The sequence below is a fragment of the Pseudochaenichthys georgianus genome, chromosome 21, assembly GCF_902827115.2.
Source record: "Pseudochaenichthys georgianus chromosome 21, fPseGeo1.2, whole genome shotgun sequence".
Taxonomy (NCBI): domain Eukaryota; kingdom Metazoa; phylum Chordata; class Actinopteri; order Perciformes; family Channichthyidae; genus Pseudochaenichthys; species Pseudochaenichthys georgianus.
Window position 1 is genome coordinate 12,130,906 of NC_047523.1, and position 20,826 is coordinate 12,151,731.

General features: G+C 41.4%; 1 protein-coding gene across 1 annotated transcript in view; it reads right to left on the reverse strand.

The window, feature by feature from the left end:
* Positions 1–219: 219 nt before the first annotated feature.
* The window catches only part of traf3ip1 (TNF receptor-associated factor 3 interacting protein 1), a 30,297-nt gene continuing 9,690 nt past the window's right edge, over positions 220–20,826 (reverse strand). Inside the window, exons 8-16 of the mRNA XM_034110171.2 lie at positions 19,904–19,979; positions 19,503–19,523; positions 16,062–16,140; positions 14,869–14,955; positions 12,388–12,523; positions 11,814–11,850; positions 11,608–11,684; positions 3,405–3,622; positions 220–2,962 (exon numbers count right to left, since the gene is read on the reverse strand). Coding sequence (XP_033966062.1) covers positions 2,797–2,962; positions 3,405–3,622; positions 11,608–11,684; positions 11,814–11,850; positions 12,388–12,523; positions 14,869–14,955; positions 16,062–16,140; positions 19,503–19,523; positions 19,904–19,979 — 897 coding nt within the window. The 3' untranslated portion in view covers positions 220–2,796. The remainder of the gene's footprint in view (positions 2,963–3,404; positions 3,623–11,607; positions 11,685–11,813; positions 11,851–12,387; positions 12,524–14,868; positions 14,956–16,061; positions 16,141–19,502; positions 19,524–19,903; positions 19,980–20,826) is intronic.

Below are 20,826 nucleotides of genomic sequence, written 5' to 3' on the forward strand. Positions count from 1 at the left end.
TGAGTGTGACTCGGCCGTACCAGACGCCACAAGGACTTCACATGAACTCGTCATAATCACAAACCAGAGTCATTTATCATTTATAATGTAGCTCCAGCAAAAAGACCCCTCGTTAAATTTGCATTATACGAACAACTTGATTTTGAGCCTTTCTTTAAAACTCTCGTGCAGTCACTGTAGCCTACAATGACTCATAAAAGCAAGAAGAGCAGACGAATATTTATTGAAATGTAACCATTTATTTCACTCCACTACAAAATTATATAATATTTTGAACTATGATACAATCTCGACATATACATAATGTACAGTTATTAAGAGAAACAGAGGATATGATACAAGTACTTCCAGTCTACATTGTCTTTTAATACAAAACATATAGACACGCAGGTTTTGACTTTTCAACAACTTTTGTCTTTGTGATATCTTTATATTTGACTTTTGATGTATGGAAGCCCTGAAAGGCAAGTGACAAACGAAACATTCTGGTTAACAATATTTTGAGTAAGATTTAAATAGCTCTATCCTCTAAGTCCCTAAAAGATAACCTCAGGTGGAAGAGGTGGGTGGAAAAATAGGTAGCTGATGACTTTTTTTTTGTCAGGATTATTTTTCTAAAAGTTCAAATTTCTGTCGGCACTCTAGAAACAAGTGTGTGTAAGCAAATTATGATATATTACAGACATGTTGTTTTCTTAGGTAGCAATTCTGTAAGGTAAATGTACCTTATTATTATTACAAAAACAAACACTTGTTGATTCCAACTGTTTACACAGATAAAAAAGTAACGTTGACAGCTTTTTAAAACCACTTTTCAGTCCTAAAAAAGATTGAAAAATAGATTGGACTATTTTGTTCTCACTTGCCTCAAAGGGCCTTCTGTTGGTACAGTACATTATTGACTAAATAAATACTGATATGAAAACAGAATACAATCAGACTAAATGAAGGTAGATTTTAACTTTGGAATTCTCCTAGTGATAATATAAGATTAACACACTGAAACAATGCAGTTTCATTTTTTCAGATTTGCCATCTATCCTATTGGTAATCCATTGTTATGCTGGAAGTGGAAACCAGAGTTTGGGAAGATGTTTTGGAGCTTTGTGCAGAAAAGAGAGAGCATTATAAAACACATTATTCAAAATAAAAGATTACATTCATAATGTTTTGTTTGTGTGTAAACACTATCTGCAGTAAATCTTACAGAGCTGCACTTGTGCAAGTAATAACAGATATGTACAATCATATTGGTGCTATTACTTTAATAAGGTTACTGCATTTTTATTGGAAGTGAGGTATGCCACTTTGGAAGAAATCATGGCCGACTAATCTGCTATTGATGTTGGAATTTTAATAAAAGAACTGGGACAGTGGTTTCTTACCATCTGACCTACTGCAATATTTAGCCTAGTATTGCTTGTTTTTTTATTTAGCTACATATGCAAAGCACGTTTCTTAAGAGTCACAAAAGCAGCTAGTAAAATATTATTATTATTTTTATAAAGAGTTGTACGTTCACACAAAAGGTTGTGATCCGACCAAACACTGTCTCCATCACAAAAAAGAAACAGTTTGGCGAATCCTACAGTACACATACGGCTGAGGGACCTCCATGATGGCGGCTGTCCTATTTGAGAATGTATGTATTCTTACTGTCTCCTGGAAGTACATTAAATGAGTGTTGGATAGTTGGATATACTTTATTAATCCCCGTGGGGAAATTGTTTCTCTGCATTTGACCCATCCTAGTGTTAGGAGCAGTGGGCTGCCATTTTGAAGAGCGCCCGGGGAGCAGTGTAGGGAACGGTGCCTTGCTCAGGGACACCTCGGTAGCACTTGGTCTTGCCGGTGTGTCGGTGTGTAATAATAGAAGTAAAAGTGAAAGAAATAAGAACTCTAACACTACTACCTCTTTCTAAGCGACTTGAAGGTGCACTTGAAGATACAATCTTTGTTTTAGCAAGGGTAGCTTCAGGGAGGACGCTTGAAGCAAAACGTTTAGAAGTAAAAGAATATGACGAGAATACTAGGGATCGTGGAAAATTACAAATGAAAGAGCTCATAACCCGGAATTAATCTCCAATTACACTGCCTCTCTTTTGTATAGCAGTGGCTAAATCCCAATTTTATGCTTGGTTAATAAATAAAAACAAGAATATAGGGTTTATTTTTATTAGGTCCAGAGACTGCCAAGTGTCCAGCAAACTTTCATGTTATTTGTTCATTCATTTTTGGGGGGTATATAGGGCATTTGATGAACTCACCCAGCATTATTACATTTATTTGGTCTAATTTCCTTGTCATTCCAAGTCATCTGCAGTATTTTCTTGCCCTATTTCTTGTTTCTTTCTTCATATGTCTTAAGTATAATGTACCGTATGTTGCCCTGTTGGAGGAGCCGTGGAACTACACTGTAGCTGTTGTGAAGTCAAACCTTTGAATCTCAACTGTGCACTGGGTCATTCCACAAAGGCACCATAACAAAAAAGGAGTAACTGATGTGGTTATGCGAGTGCAGAGCAGGAAAACATTTTATTATTTGATCCGTCACCGCACGTGTGAGGATAGTCAGATCACCATGCCATCATATGTAGCTTTTATTATCTAACATCTGACATATGGTGTCTGATTTTCTCGGGTCCATCTCTGACAAAACTTTAAAAGTGCAGTGTTTGGTCCCATTCCACATCGTCTCTGAGAAAAATGGTCTTACCATTATTCTGAATGAGACTGGTCCCTAATCTTCAGTGCGTCTTTAGGAGAGTTTATACTCAGTGGACCTTGTTTCTCACTTCAAGCTCTGGAGGAGAAGTTGATTCCAGTCACCATCTTCTGAATCTTATCTTCATTCTTCAGTATGTTGGATCTCACAGCACAGATCTTGTCCTGCTGTTCTCTGATCAGCTGATCCAGCTCTACTAGTTCTGACTTAAGGGGCTCCACAGCTCTGTCTGTCGCTCTGTAGCAGATATAAACACACAAACATAGGAGGGATGAATAATTACATCAATGTTATAAGAAAAGGGAAAATTGAAGTGAAATATTCAAAAAATAAAAACCTTGAATATTCTCTGAGGTTTTAAAATCAAGAAATTAACAATATCAGGAATGCTTTGAATTAAAGTTTCAAAAGTACAAGAACATAAGATAATTAATTTGAAGTCAAGCGATGAGGTTTATTGACAAAAACTTTATTTTCTCCTAAATGTGTGAATTCAATCACAGAGGATTTCAAAAGTTTCTCACAAATGTATGACTTTCTAATCTTAGAGAATATGCAAGTTTAAACTTGACTGATTACTTAAATCAGTTATATGAATATGAAGATAGCACCTTGCATGATACAGTGAGTATAAAGCTGTGTTTGAGATCATATTTCCAGTGTGTTGTGCCACCCCCACCTCTGCTCCTGCAGCAGGGCCTGTGCGTGTTCTTTGTTCTCCCGCCTCCAGGTGTGCAGCTCGGCCTGCATGGCGTCCATGTCCTCCTGTATGTAGTCCATGATCTTCCCCAGAGGCAGAGTGCTGCGGCACACCGTCTGGATGGAGGTGCGCAGCCGCTCGATCTCACGCGACACGATGTCCCGCTCTTTCTTCCGCGCTGCTTCAGACACCACGTTCTGGAAGAGGAGATGATAGAAAAACAATAGGTGAGGATTAGGGGAAGAGATTTCTGGGGCGGTCAGCTAAGGAAATATATGGGCATTAAATAAATCTCAGGGAGCATTGTAACTTTTTTATTATAACTTTTTTTGTTGTCCTTTCATATTTTTGTTTTATGTCTAAACCGTGTGGATACAGCTTGTGGAAAAGTAGAACAAAAATAAAGGCAAAGTGAATATTTAATCAACAACTTGATACAACTGAAATACAAATTCAGTTTGGAAACAAAATAGTTGAGGCTTCGGGAAAACCAAATTGAGGAAGCTTTGAAAAAGTGAAAGCAATATCTTTATAATGTTTTGTGTTTTTGGGTCCCTGTATATATTGAACTGTTAATTGTGCAAACTGCTATATAGATATTATGTGAATCCAAATAAGTAACGGAAAAAAAAAATAGATAAATAAAAAAGGAAAAATAAGCAAACATGGAACAGTTAATTCAATTGTACCAGCAGTCATAGAAACAAATGTTTTCATTAAATGGGCATGGTTTAAACTAGACGCTGAATCAAACAGCTGTATGAACATACACAAAAATCACTTGTGTGTCCCTAGACCAAAACATAATAAACCCTCTTTAGGAATTCTACCTTTGCCAGCAAAAGGTCTCAAATGCCCAGAACCAGAGCAAGGCGGCATTTAGTGGTTTAGGATTTCAAGGCTAAAAATGTTAGGCAGGAATTCTACCAACCTAGCTGTATATATAAAGATCAAACGTACGGCTGAATTGTGTTGGCCAAAGTTTGGGGTGAGGGGGGAGCTGGTTGATGAAGGCCTCCTGTGTATGGTGTGCGGTTGGAGGGGGTTCACCATATCCAAATTATACTCGATGGCGTAAAGGAGGGGAAGGTATCAGGGAGGGACCTCCCTTGGCTAGGGAGCAAATCCAAGGATGTTTGCTCAGCTGGGCTTCGCAAGGCCTTTCTGTGTGTGTGTGTGTGTGTGTGGTGTGTGTGTGTGTGTGTGTGTGTGTGTGTGTGTGTGTGTGTGTGTGTGTGTGTGTGTGTGTGTGTGTGTGTGTGTGTGTGTGTGTGTGTGTGTGTGTGTGTATTTGCAAGAGCACTCAGTATTGCAACCCCAAAGCCACACACACACGCGAGGTATACAGTGGACACACACACAGCCTCTCCGCTCTTGTTTATTTTAGTAACAGGCTTTGGCAGTGGGGTTATTTTACTACAGTATTGAGTAACAACTACTACACTTATGGCCCCTTTCAAGTTCAACTCTCGGTCCAATTTATGCTACACAGATGGGAGCACCTGCCTTCATGGGGTAGCACGGAATCAAAATTGTGACAGTGTGCAAACTATATGACAGCTTCCTCGTCAACACACACATCTGTCACATGTGCTTAGCATAGCTAGCACGTCAGCAGTGGCCTTATCAAGCCATCTCATAAAACAAGTCAAGGTGAGTAATTCGAATTTTAGAAAACTTGACTAGAAAGGACCACACTGTAGGGATGACATCAAACGCCACTGCTTGCCATGATGTCTTTACACGAAACAACATTTCTGACAGCCGCGCTCTTTGTTACGTGTTTGCGGTGGTTTCGAAAGTGTGAGGGTTGAAACGCCTCGGCCCGGCGGTCCCCTAACAAGGTGGGTGGCTTTCCACTGGGGTGAACCCTGCAGCTAGACAAACACTCCACGGCTCATTCGGCCTGCCTGGCTGCGGTTTGGTCCAGACAGGACCCATGGCTTCTTTCTGTTTTGTCGTCCATTTGCTTCTTCGCCCCTCACCCCCTTCCTTTCTTCTGTTGGAAAATAAAAAATGTTGGCGTGAAAACATGACTCCTGCTCGTTGTGCACTCTGTCCAGGTGGATATAAATCACAGCTTTATGGAGGTCCCTGTCGGGGGGCTACGAGACCCGTGTGCTCCTAGTTTTGTTTCTTCTCACCCGGATCACAGAACAATATTTAGACGGGGTGACCGCAGAGGAGTTGGAGGTGAGAGAGGAGGAAGGTTTTCCCATTATCTCAGACAGTGATGAAGCCCCAGGCAACGGCCAAGGTTGCACATAGAAAGAGCAGGTGGAATAAGTAGGAGAGGTAGATTGTTTTTTACTAATGTCCTGCAGGTCACCCTTGAAAAAGAGATCTTTTAATCTCAAGGGGCTTTCACCCGTTTAAATAAAGGCTACAAACAAATGTCTACATGATAGTGGTGCAGTAATCCAGTCCAGAAATCAGCATCAAAATGAGCTCCTCGACAAACTAATGGGATTTTTCCATTGGATTATCGCAGGAAAATAAGATCTGTGGCAAAGACGTTTATGATACTTTCACATTTTGTTCATCAGGTTAATCTCCAAATATGACGGTCGCACGACTTCACTTCAACAATGTTAAGCTAACGGTCATCTCTTGTTTGGCGTTATGATTAGGGATGCTCCGATCGATCGGCCGCCGATTGATATAGTATCGGCCGATACTCACTCTCTGCCGATCGGTGCTCTCTAAAAATGCCGATTGCGAGAGCCGATCGCATGACGTAAAATTATGACGTAAAATACATGACACTTTTCTCTGTGCACGGCAAAACAAAATTACAATAAAATAGCGGTATGCAACGTGTGTGAAGCAGAAATCCTGCAGCTCCGCCCACTGTGACGGACCGGTGAGCGGAGCAACACACGCACTAACGGCCCGTCTACACTACAGCGTCGACAGCGTCGAAAGCTCCAAGCTGCCCATTCACTTTCAATGGGGTGACGTCACGTAGCCGCGCTTTTTCGCCGAACTGAATTGTGGGGTAGCAGAGCGAGGCGTCTCAGGCGTCCCAGAAGTTGAACATTGTTCAACTTGTGGTCGCCTGGACGCCGGAGTAGCCAGCGCCAGCCAATCAAATCCCGTTTCCCAAAATCTGACAGCTGAAGCGCTAGCCAATCAAACCGCGTCTAAGCTGGGAGAGATATCCCGCCGTTAATTTCTATATTTCAAAAAAAGTCGGAGGAGAAACTAACTATCGCCGTAGCGAATCACCCGGTTTTGTATGACCAGACCCTCTTCACCTACCGGGATACAAACCGGAGGAACCAGGCATGGAGGGAGGTGGCAGAGACAGTGGGGGAAACTGGTAGGTTTTCGCCTGTTTGGGGAGTTTATATATATATATTGCTCGCATAAAATCCCCGGGGGTTTTTGCTTTGTATGTCGGGGGCGGGAGATTCATGTGATTGGTTGTTGGCCGTGTTGCTTGAATAAAATCCCCAAGCTCCAGACACGCCCAGCTCCAAGCTATTTTTGGAGCTGTAGTGTGGACGCTCCGTAAGAGTTAGACCTAACATACTTAGCTATTTTATCTACCTCTGGAACAAGCTAAACTAGTTATAAATATATTTATTCTTCACTGTAGGGTCACTCATTCATTACTGGATCAGTGAGCTGCATGAGATACTGACAGGCTGTCAGGAGAGGGAGAGAGGAAAAGAGAGCGCTTCTGCTAATTTCTCCCGTGTTATTATCCAAAGTTAATGTAAACTTGAATAATGTACTTCATTTGAACGTAATAATTATGTTGGTTGTTGTTTGTGGAAGCTCCAGTGAATGAGCCCCATTAAGTGAGTTTTAAACATCACTTTAAATGGAAGATCCCCATAGGCCCCGCCCACTTGATCGGATCGGTATCGGCTGATACTGATTCCGGCGATCGGCCCCAAGATTGGCGATCGGAACATCCCTAGTTATGATGTTTAGTCATTTTATTTAGTCACTTGTTAGCATCCGCCTTCTGAAGACACATACAAGCTTTAAACATTCACGAGTCAGGTATTTACAGAAATATGTTATGACGTAGAACAAAGTGTAAAAATCTTGTAAGTTCGTGTTAACCATAGACCTTATTTTAGGCATCTTACCAAAAATAACCTTTGACCTTGGGACAAGGGAGTCCGGAAGTGCTTATATGCTTACTCATTCCCAAGTTTAGGACTCAATACACATGATTAATTTAATCCTGTTTGCATTTGTGTTGTTTGACGGCAAAGTGCTCGAGGTGTAATCTTTATTTAGCAACAAACTGTGCTTGACAGAACAAAATTCTCATAGACATATCATAACAGTGCATGGTACAGTGCAGTGTGGAATTCACCCAGTCATCACATGCCTAATCAGCTTAATTAGGAAATGCGTGTGAATATGTGATTTATGGACTGCTTAGAGATGTTCTGAGTCAAGAGGAAGACATTCTTCAGTCTCCTTTGACAAGAAAAATGGGGTGCATGCATAAAGCCTGTCAGCAGTGGGGAAACCTCTAGGGTATCGTTAGCTGAGAAAACAATCATTTAGACGCTAGTTGAGATTAGCTTCCATCATAAAGGAGAGAAGCTTCATTTCATGCGTTAATCAACTTCACCCTGGACAGAAGAGGGGGACGAGAGACAAATGTGCAAACCTCTTGATAGAGCTGCTCTGCCCACGATCAGGTTGAGTCAATGTAAGTTCAACTTTTAGTTGTTACCAAATAAAGAAGAATTTCATCTCACTGAATTGCCCCCCCAGCTTCTTACAATCAAGACGGTCGCAAAGATAACCGAAACAGGATTTATTCACGTTCAAAATGAGATCTGACTTTTCTTTGGATGTTCAGTTTCTGAGCCATGACAAACGCCAAGATGTGGCTTTTACCAGACAGGTACAGTTTGTGTTTGCCTCACTGATCTACTACCTGATGGTTAACAGGAGAGGAGAGTTGGTAGCAAATGACGATATAAAATAGGGAAGTCATGATACTAGAAATTCTGATGTCAGTAACAATTAAAAATCTCAGATGTACTTCAGCATGCACCCTGTCGTTTGCATAGCATACTGTTATTTTGTATTATAAGGTTTGAATACCCTATAATAACATTATAGTTTACCTTTGCCCAATCCATTTTCACTGAAGCATGATTGCACCTTAAAGCAACTCTATGGAAATACCAGCTGTTAATAACAGTTAATGCTAACAAGCTTTCCTTCTGCCGAATGTGTTGTACATAATATTGCTTTGTCAGAAAATAAATAGGGTGCTTCCTCATGATGTGCTGATAAAATGTGAGTTAACTGTGTCCTAAATGCATCTTGTATGGACCCCGGAAAGACAGTATGCAATATTTTGTGACCTGACAATTTCTTGGCATCAACTTGGTCTAAGTTCCTTTTACATCGCAAAGTCCTTGAGCATCATGTTATACACAAGCACAATTACTAAAGAGTCCAGTTGCATGCAAACTAGCAGCTGACTGATTGGACAGATACACCCAATCCAGAAGACCCGAAACATCATCACCTTTAACAATTATATTTTCAAGACCCATGGATAATAGAATACTATATGCAACAACTTTAAAGCTTCTGGGAACAATCCTTTTGGTTACTGCTGACAGTTTGAACAAACATCCCACTGGTTTTAACTTTGCGTTTCTGTAGAAGATCTGAGAGGTGAGCCAGGGAGCGAATCGTAGAGCGAGAAATGCCTCTGGGCATTGCTTATGGGCTTCCTCGCCATTTTTCATAGAAGCCCATTGAAAGGTCTGGCGAGATCATAAAAATAGCTAGGAGTCAGTGAGGTGAGGAGAAAAGCTTACGGCCACTAAGGTTACAGGATGTTGTTGCAAGGTCAACGTAGCCCCTTGGGGAGACAACTGAGATCACCCACCCTGGGCTACGGGGTGAAGTAAAGAAAACGTCCGTGGAAAAACTGAAACTAGAAATGGACATTGTGATTTAAAAAAAAGGTGGCTCATCATTTAAACATTCTCATGGAGAGCCAATTTGAAGAGTTGGAAGATATGACTTCTGATCAGAAAGTCAAAGTCTGATAACACATGCGAGTGCTTCAGGTCCTCATACATTCCTCTTCCAAGTCAATATGACCTCTACAAAAGTAATATGACTAATGGAATGCCACAGGGTCATTTCCTTGCGTTTCCACAAAAAACGCTGGATGTTTATAAAGACACAGAGGTCTGCAGAGAGGAGTATTTATTTTCTTGACAATCCTGCAGAGAGTATTCTGGCCCTTCTCCTTCGTGACTCTCACTCAACAGCCACCCATTTGTATGCCACAGGGTTTATTTATACATTACAAACCTTCATCAAGGCTAATTTGACGGGGTAAAGAAAAGGAGGGGGAACAGAGTACACAACAATTCTTATGAAAACGCAGCTGCTGCAAGGGGCAGATTCTGTCTAAATAAAAAAGAGAACTATCTTGGAATAATATACAATAGCGCTAGGGGTCATGAGGAAGGGCATCCCCATAAATATACAGCAGATTCTTCAGTCACACACACTGTGGTGGGACATGGCAAAATACAATCACTTGACTGTTTAAGAGTTCCTCTTTATTTACATGAGGACAGTAATGGGGCAGCTAGGCAGTGGCTGTAACAATAGCTACATTAATTCAGATATGAAGTATGAAGTAAAATAGGGTAATAACATGGGGTTTTTTGAAGTATAGACCAAGCGGTCTTAAGGCCATGATGTCCGATCTTAAATCAGGGTGCTATGTGACTCAGTGTTTTGAACATTTGAGAAACCGAATAGCGGCGGCTGAAATTTCAAACCCGTCATACCGCATAGAATGAGGAAGCTTAATATTTACATTTTTTAACCCTGCGTGTTTTTACCGTGATTACAAGAAGAAAAGAAAAAAACATGACTCCATTAGGCTGACCTTCTCCACCCTTTCATGTCAGGAAGGAAGTCATTATAGTTCTTTATACAGCTGACGAGGCAAGGCCAATAATGATGGAGGGCCGGCCTCAGTTCCTATGTGCAGACATACCTGTTAGAAGAAGCAGACCATTACAGGATACTGAGGACCCTCCATTAGGGAAATTAGGAAACAAGCTTGTGTTACACAAAGAGCTCAGTTTTTTTGGGATGTTTTGCATGTCTGTGTATGCATTTGGTAATTTCATACAGATAAAAGTGTCGAGGTGGGCAGAGAAATGCTGGGCGTTCAAATTCCTGCCAAGCTTTTGCAGTTTTTCAGGTGTGAGTTACGAGGGATGAGATGGATCGGGGGCTTTTTTTTTTTGCAAGAGTGGCAGGCAAAAACATCCATCAGAGTCAGGGTGGTCAGCGAGGAAAGGGATTGCTGGGAGAGTATGCTTCAGTGAAGAGGACCACCCAAAGCAGACAGCGTGGACTACAGACCAAACTGTAAGCTTCACACCGATTCACACTCCAAATAACGAAGAAAGACGCCCGTTTCTCTACGGGTGATTAACAAGCTGACGGAGGGGAATGCGAGAGAGACAGCAGGAATTCGTCACCTCGGAGAAGATGGTGAAAAGTGTCTAATATGGAGACAAACTCAAAGAGATGGAGAGAAGAAAGACGGAACTTTACATGGAACTTAAAGTCAATATTGGAGATTTGATGGAGGACTTTAAGGGACAAAATACAGAAGAAAATGTTCTGGAATAACCGCAGTTCACACACAAGGGAAGGAGTGTAATTAGTCAGAACACGATAGCTCTAAAAGCTTTTCCTCTCAATCTGTACGCACAACAGAGAAGTCTGTAATAAAAACACAACAACGATAAGATATTGTGCAACCCATAGAAAGCAAGCTAATTTAGCTCCAGACATCTTGATGTGTGTACAAATGGTGTGTGTGGTCTGTTAGAGGCCAGGCTCGCTTGTCTGGTTATTAGCCCTTCAGCCTCACTGACGGGGACATTTTTGTGGTTGCAAGGGGGTGCAATTACACCTCTCCGCTCCATTTGTTTATATCTTTCCTTTGATAATAACCAGTGTTGCGCTGGGTCCTTCACTGCGGCGAAAACATTTGCCCGGGAGAGAAAAGCTTGAATAAAGAATGGCTGATGGAAGAGATGCGGAGGTTGACATTTGAATCATGGATAAGGGGGAGTTTAAGAAAACTAGGCTGATACCGCCCTCTAGTGGAGAAGCAAAAAACAACTTCACCATTTGCACATACCTGTTCTTTAGCTTTGGGGGAGGATGGGGACACTTCATAGTCTTTTTTGGTCTCAAGGATCTTTTTCACAAGGCCACCTACAGTGAGAGAAGCAACATGAGGAACAAGGAAAGATGTGTTTCCTTAAAATCAGGAGAAAATGTGGCATTATTTAATCTTTTAACATAAACTGAACAAAAAGGAAAAAAACGAACAAGGCCTCGTACCATGTTTGTCTTCACTGTCGAGTTCTTGTGCAGACCCCTAAAATAGAAAAGAAGAATTCAGTAAGTAATCAGCTGCTGCAGCACCTCCTTTCACCCTCTGTCTGAAACCAGAGCCCCGTCTGCTCCGATTGGTTAACTGCTTGGCTCTGTTGTGATTAGTCAACCGCCTAAAGAAGTCCCTCCCCTTAACATATCAAGTACAATGTGTTGGAGAACTAGCCAATAGAAGTGTGAGTGTTACGTAGACTTTCTGTCCCTCTGGAGGGAACTTTGGGGTGTTTAGCCTTTGCACACCATGTACATGCATACAGTAATAACTTATATAAAACAAACTACAGGTAAGAGAAAACACCAAAAGCATAATTGGGCTCAGTCAACAACCAAAGAGACAATAGCTGGAAAATCTCAAAATTCGATGTTACCATAGAAACACACTGACACAGACCAACTGTGACTGTCTTAGTGCAAGGGTAACACATCGCAGAAAAAGAAACATGAGAAAAAAGCTTGTGTTTAACGAGGGTCTACTGCAATCCAATGTGTTTGTATCCAATGTACTGTTTAAGTCACTAACCACATCCATATCAGAAGCATCTGGAGGCGGGGGGATCGCCTCCTCCACGAGAAATTGCTCATCTTCATCCTCCTCATCCTCAGACTCCCTCTTCCCATCCAGGATGACTGGCGCTGAGGGCTTGGCACTGGACAGCCTGGAAGATAGACAAAGACATGTTGTTCTACCTGCTCCATCCATTACAGTTACACACATCATCTTCATTAAGTGTGTGATACGTGTCTCCTGCTATTCTGGACAAGACTGTTTTTACCAGTTTACATTTCATTAAGGGAAACTTTGAATACATATGTTCACTAAGATGAGACAATGGCAAGTCCTTAAACCATAACTGTGAGTATATCAAATGTTTGTATTGACTAAAACAGTTTATCTGAGTACGACAAGACTACATTTGCATTTGACACAGGACTAAAGCTAAATGTATTAATAGCTGACACACAGCTGCTCACAGTAACTGTTGGGAAAATACTGAATGTAGTCTTCTAATATATGAGTAGCACATGATAACAAAGTAGCACATGATAACAAAGGCCCTACCCTGTGTACGTAACCGGATGTATGATTACCTAGAAGATCGTCAGGACACACTGTTTTAGGCATATGATAGCTATTAGGGGTGTTGAAATTAATCGTTTCTACGATGCATCGCGATGCGGACGAATCTGCATCGATGCAGTGACAGAACATAATCGATTATAGCGTAGTAACGTTGCTTCCTGATTTTCCGGCCGCGGCTTTAAAATAACGTTTTTTTTTCTGTCACCTTAATATCAAATCGGTCGGTGACGCAGAGATCAGGGAACAGACGTGACAGCGGCACAGCAACACCAAACACGGAGCAGTCTGCTTTCTCCACCAACACAAGAACACCAGTCCAGAACCAGCAGCAGAAGGACCCGCTCCGAATCACTCCGTGTCGCTGCGGCTCAAAGACACGGGGATTTATGTTTTTCAAAAATACTCGCGTTACAATCATGTCAGGTTTTTGGTGGATTTAATGAAGTCTTGGATTGCAAAGTATGAATGTCCTCTTCCTATTTTCAGACGATATATACGTGTGTAAAGTTTGTGAAGGCAGGAGGAAAAAAGCTTCCGCGATCACCGTCTCCTCTGTTCCTCCAAACCCCGCCCTGAAAATAATGAGTGACAGGCTGATAGTGACCCGATAGAAACGTTATTGTTCACTTAATCACTGATTGAGATGATGAAGCTAACTTAATCTCAAACATTCATGGTATTAATGTAACAGCAAGACAGAGAATGTGAGTGTGCACCCACAAGAAGTATTTTTGTTTTTATATGCTGTTGTAAATGCTCCTGTTGTCTGCTGTGTTCAGAGACTGTGTGTGTTGCCACATTCAGGTCATTCAGTGTCCTTTTTTTAACAGAAGGCCGTAGAAGCTGCAGCTCGACTGCAGAAGCATTAGTTTTTTGTTTTTGAGGATGGAACAACTTCACACACAGATATAGGGAGGCTTGGCCTATACAATTGATTAATTTTGGTTTAGAAATTAATGTCAAGACATTTATGTTATTGATTTCTGAAGCACTTGCTAAATAATAAAAAGAGAGTTCATATGTATTTACTGCATGTATGCATTGATGAAAAATAAGCCATGTGCAGTAATATAGAAAATTGAGGATGCAACGCATTGGTATGAATCGGGATATCGAATCGAAGACAGGATAATCGTAATCGAATCGTGAGACCAGTGAAGATGCACAGCCCTAATAGATTAACATGATAATTCAGCCTCTATGGAGATAGACATATGACTGTCATGTTTATTGTTTACGCAGGCCTGAGCTAATCTGAACTAAACATTGAATACTGCTTTCAACCGGTATTCTGCATCTTGTGACTGTCACTCCCTCTCTTGTATATAAGCATGTGAAGGACACTGTTCGGGGAACTATTTGTCCCACGCAGTGATGACTACTTCCATTCTTGCAAGGATAATAAATACATGTATCCTGATATTGAAGATCAAGACGGTGGCGAGTGATATTTTTCTAACAGTAAGCATACTGCCTTTATTGTGTGGCATCTTTTTCAGAAAAAGCGCCAGCGACTGCACGGTTTGAAATGTGTGGAGAAGCTTGTTTTTGACTGTTTGTAAGATAGAGAGTACGAAAAGACAGACCAGAAAGTTCATTTGTTGGAGCAAGTAGACCGGTTGGACCCTTGATGTTGCTGCCGGAGGGTGTTGTTACTTTTATCTTTGTATGTGGAATCCTCCTCGCTCTACAGCTGTCAGACCGAGTGCTGAGGCTTATTCAGACAAGTGTGAGAGCAAGAATTTTAACAGATATATAGTAGCAAAACAGATAATAAAATCCAAGGGGGCAATGGTAGTCTGTCACACGACAGCGGTGATACGGCGTTTCTACCAGAAAAGGCGCCATGTGGACACACATCGAACAGGAGGATTTTGAAATGGGACTTGTGACATAAGCGAGTATTTGTGATTCAGTCACCTCTCAGCTGGGGTCACTTCAGAGTAACTCTCCTGTTTCTTGACTCGGGGCGGGGCGGGGCGGGCGCTGCTGGGCCGAGGTATTCTCCTGTTGCCGTTGATGGAAAGGATTACACACATTACTGGAATGACAGGTTCAACTAACTGTTTTGGAGTTAAAGGTGGGGTAGGTAAGTTTCAGAAACCGGCTCGAGATACACTTTTTGTTATATTCCATGGAATGCTCTTAACATCCCGATAGCAATGAATATCTGAAGTGCTTTGACAAAAAATCCATAAAAATATGTCATCTGTAGAAGCCGTAATACTGTAAAAAGTACATCCAATCCGTTTAGCCGGCCCGGCTAAACGGATTGGATGGCCTGCCTGCCTGTCAGCCTTCCATCGGGGCACAAACTTATCTCGTGCCCTCATTGGTCATGTGCGCGTTTGTGTGTGTTGGAGGAGGGGCTCTATCAGGAAGTGGCAGATTTTCTCCGGTTGTGTATTTTCAAATTCTAGCGATCTCGAGCCGGTTTCTCAAACTTACCTACCCCACCTTTAAATATGTTTGCACTTAAACAAGTCAGTTTCATTTTGTTTAAACAATGTTTTTTTTCTTGATTTCTATTCCAGTCAAATCCTCTGTTAACATCTCCCTGTTATTTGCCAAATATATATTCTGTGACGGCTAATCTGACTGATTCAGATTCCAGAATGATAATTGTTGCTTAGAACAATAAACGTTCACAGCATTAATAACTGTAAAACTGCTGCCAGGCAATCATTCGTCACTGATTAGTCAGTTAGACAACAGAACATTTACAATCATCCAAAATATTCAAATGTGTGATCTACTGGAACTGATCCTGGATCGGGGCCAGGAACAAAAGTTTCAAAACTACCCTTGAACTTAAATCAACAAAGCAATAAAATGCAATGCAAAAACAACCTGAAAACACAACATCAGAAATGATCCAATAAGTGAATTTACATGTCGGCATTCTCAAAAAATCGCCAGGTGCTTTATAAATGTATTATTTAAAAAAGGCTTCCTCATATTTGATCTAGCCTGGTTTATGGACATCTTTGACATAAATGAAAGAGCCTTTTAACGAGTGAGATATGAGACAAACAGTTAACGGGAGCTGTGTTTTTAGTAAGTGATGAGTAATGTCTCTGTAAGTAAGTAAGTTCAGTGTTGTCTGTACAGACCTGGAGGCCATGTCTGATGGTACTGTAGTGTCTCCATTTTCAAGGGGGGCCGTTCTCTGGACTAACAGAGCCTCTCCATCTGTGAAAAAGAAGACCAATAAGTTGTGGTTAGATCTGCTTAATGTAGCAAAGAATTAGACTCGACTTGAGGTGCTCAGAGTACAAACATGCAGTTAAGAAACTCAACAGCAATGCGTCTTTCCAGAAATCAACATTTCTCCAGATAATCAACAGACTTAGTGTGAGCACTTTCATGCAGGAACTATTTTCTTTCTACCAAAGTACAACTGTCAGCCGAAGCGTTCATCTACTCTGACCAGAGGCTAATGCTCTTGAGATGTAAAGATGAATTGTGTCCTTCTTGGCTGAGATTTCACATTAGCTAGCTAAGAAGATGCACATGTCCTTCTTTGCTGGGATACGTTTGGCAGGGGGAGTTCAGTAAAAAGAAAATTGCTGTTGCAAGAGTTGCAACTCTTACTACTTTTAAATCCAGGCTGAAGACTTTTCTTTTTGTCGCTGCTTTTAATTGAACTATTCATATCTTAAACTGCACTGTAACTTTTATCCATGTACTTTTTCTTTTAATGTTTAATTGAACTATTCATATTTTAGACTGCACTGTAACTTTTATCCATGTATTTTTCCTTTTAATGTTTATTTTATTAGCTTTTCTTTTTTAATGCTTAATGTCTTTCATTTTTTGTAAAGCACTTTGAATTGCCTTGCGTTGAAAAGTGCTATATAAATAAACTTGCCTTGCCTTGTTGAGTTTCTCATGTGTTTAAAAAAGCTGAGTGCCATCTGGTTCTTTTATATTGTAGAGAAGTCTGTCATATCTACATACAATATCTCCAACACTTGTGGCAACTCACACCAAAACTACAGGTACTACAAGGAAGAGAAACGTGTGTATTTTGGAGGGACGACAACTATTCATTTGGGCAGCTGACTGTGTGAGGAGGGGAATTGTATCCAAAGATGTAGGGCTGCTCGATTATGGCAAAAATTATAATCTCGATTATTTGGGTCAATAATTAGGGTCTGAGACCTAGGTCGGCAAAGACCCTATTGAATGCGCGACCGATAAACCTGCGAAAAACACCCAAAACAGGGAAAACGACCGGCAAAAGCACAGAAAAGGTTCGGAAATCATGACGGCTGATAGGCCGCGCGAGCCCAAAAAATGGTTGAAAGTCAATGGAAAATCGTCCAAACAGCACCAGACTTCAGACTATCATTAATGGTCCGGCCCTCAACAGCTCTACACCAATGATGGGATGTCATCATATGCCGTTGCCATGGTAACGTATCCCTCGGCAAAAAACCTGGGCTGAAGTCGAATAGTCCATTTAGCTTAGGAACCTTCCTAAAGGAGTGAAATGACCCGGAAGTCCCTCAGTGGCAGCCATGATAAGTGCCGTTCGAATTCTCTAGAATGATGAGAATGAAAGGAAAGGAGGTTTCAAACTTCCTTTATAACCTCCTTTAGCTTAGGAACCACTGGACCTCCCTAAGCGAACATGCTGCCCCACAATGCCTTGCAGCCGCAGCATTTGCCGTCACTCAACAGTCGGCCGTTCACGGAAACAACTGATTATGACCGAGAAATGATATCATGAAAGTTACGGTGCTTATTAAGCATTTTAAAACATAGGTGGTAAGTTGCCAAAGTGCTTTGTTTTGAACGTTCATCAGTATTATAATCAAAGAGAGAAATATGAACGTTAGTTTTTACTGAAATTATCAAATAAAGTCAACATTTCAGTCTTTACTGAGCTGTGTGGGGTTTGTTCAACTTTTAAAAGATGTTTGAATGGTGATACACAGTGATAGATGTTAAGGACTAACGTTTATAATAAATACATTTGTATTGATTTTAAGATCTTTAGTTCATACAATCATATGTATTGGGATCATTGGTATTAATGTGGACCGGAGGGAGAGGGTGACGAGCATAAGTTTCACTTTCCTTTTTTATTTCAATTCCAACTTTGGTCCTGAAGAATATGTTTCTCTGTTGTCCACGTTCATAAAGCAAAGCAGCAGCATCAGAGCACGGTGCAGAGTCTCTAGATGAGTCTCTCGTTCTTATTAAACATCCATGTTGTAGTCCGCTGTATAGAAAACTGTGGTTTCTAGTTTCCCCACAGCAGCAGACGCACATTCATGACGTCCGCTGGCGCATCATAAACACGTCGGATAGTGAAAGTGCATTCGGATTCTCTAAAGTACCGCAGTCTCTTCTCCTAAGTCCTTTTGAATTCTCCTGTCCACTATCCCTTAACCCTGTGACGTTTCACTCAGAGGTCAAGGAATAGACGATAGGGTTAGAACTTAGGAGCTGATCTTTGGACTATTCGACTGCAGCCCTGGTGTTGTCGTCATTCAATGGAAAATCGTCCAAACGGCACCAGACTTCATATGATGGCTAATGGTCCGGCCCTCAACAGCGCTACGCCAATTATGGGATGTCATCATATGCCGTTGCCATGGCGACAGATCCCTCGCCATGAAACACGGTGTTGTCCTAATTCAATGGAAAATCGTTTAAACAGCACCACACTTCAGACTATCATTAATGGGCCGGCCCTCAACAGCTCTATGTCAATTAGGGGATGTCATCATATGCCGTTTCTATGGCAACGAGTGTCCCTCGCCTTAAAACACAATGTTGTCTTAAGTCAATGGAAAATTGTCCAAACTGCACCAGACTTCAGATGACAGTTAATGGTCCGGCCCTCAACACCTCAATATAACAATAGTGAGTTTTCCTCAAAAGCTGTTGCCATGGCAACGCATTCCTTGCCGTTAAGCAAGATATTGTTATAACTCCTGTGTAAATGGTAAAAAACGGTTCAAATTTCACATGTGTGCTAACGGTTAAGCCCTCGACACATATATCTGTCAGTTTTAAGATTTCTTCAAATGTCGTTGCTATGGTAACAAAATGGTCGCCGTGAAACATGGTTCTCTCATAATTCCAGTTAACATGCTCCAAACGGCACAAAACTTCACAGGTTTGATCACGATGCAGCCCTCAACACATCTAGGCGTATTATGTGGTGTCATCAAATGCTGTTGCCATGGTGACAGATCACTCGCCATCAAACACAATGTTTATGATACTGCTGTAACTCCCATGTAACTTGTCCGATCGGCCTGAATCTTCCCACGTTTGCCAACGGCCGACTCCTCGAGACACCTAGACACACACGTCGACGTGCGGACAACAGCCTGCGGAGCGTCGAAGACCCGCTCAACGCTGCTTGCAGCTTTAATTGTAATTGTGATTATTAAATGCAATTATTCATTGACTTTAAAAACATCCATTTATTGGAGAAAAAAAATGTGAACAGTATGTTTTTAACAGTTCATTACCCTGAACTTTAAGTATAAGTATATGCAACTGCACAAGGGAGATGATTAAAGAACAATTACCTCCTTCACTGTCGGATTCATCTGTCAGAGAGCAGGGAAACACAAGGCACGTTGTTACTTTTCTTTCTAATACAACTATCATTATAGAGTAATGTGACATGCAGGTGTGATAAACAGATCACAAACTGATAGTGTTTCTCTTGAAAAGTTGTTCTTAATGGCCGTTCTATGAAGCTTTAATTGCTTCTGCCAACAGTAATCTTGATTAGTCACTCCTACCTCCTACTAAGGAAACTAGTCAGTGATTTTATTAGACAGGTGGAGAGCCAATAGGAAGCTGTCAACTGTGAAATCTATTTGAACTAAAGAGCCCTTCTGTCAATGATTAGAGGGGTGTTATTATATCTGTGTAACTGATTCAAATAGGGTGCTGGGGGAGTAAAGAGTTGGAAGGGGGTTACCTTGACCTCCAATTTTGGGTCTCCTCCTCTGCCCTTTGGCAGATGAAGGCCGAGGTATTCTAACTGGACTGCCAGACTATAAGAGGAGGAAAAGACAAGCAGGAGAAAGATATAACTTTAGGACCATAACCACAGAAAAGAAACACATCACTCATTAACCATTTGGAGGATTTGGTGAAGCCAAAATCATGCTATCCTCTCTTTGGTGCTAAGTGGTCATTATTTTCTTTGGTAAGCTTTATATTTAATTAACAGTATAGACCAATTAAACTATGAATACAGACAGACCTCTTAGTGTGCGAAAAAGTACACGTCCCACCGTCCGGGACGTGTTATTTACAATATCGGACAAGTAGATCTTTCAATTGACTTGTCCGGCGGACAAGTGACGTTTTTCGGCCTGATTTATTGACAAATTATTGATACATTCAGTTTACAAAAGGCAGAACTCATTCGCAAATTGTACGTGTCCGCCATTGTTCGTTTAGAAGTGTTAGTTTCGGTTCTGCTTGTCGATTCCTAAGGAAATGCATCTCGCCGCTTTCTGTACAGTTAGACGGGGCGGGGCGGGAAGTGTAGCACAGTGGCCGGGTTGGGAAGCAAAACTCTGTTCCGAGTAGGAACAAATAACAATTGTCCGGTACCGGGATTAATAAGAGTTGTGAGGACAGGAGGCGAGGCCGAACCCCCGAGCCCCGCGGACTGCAGCTCACTCTATGCTCCGTATCAGCTGATCGCTGCACGGTGCAGCTCAGCGTTTCTCTCTCTCTCTTTCTACACACAGCAGATCTGCTGCCCGTTTAACAGCCTCATCTTTGTCAAACTTTCTTATGTTCTTTCTCTAACACATAATGAAGGTTATTAAGCGTTAATGTTGTTAATATTGTCCGCCATTTCCTTTATGAAGTAAAGAAGCCTCCCTG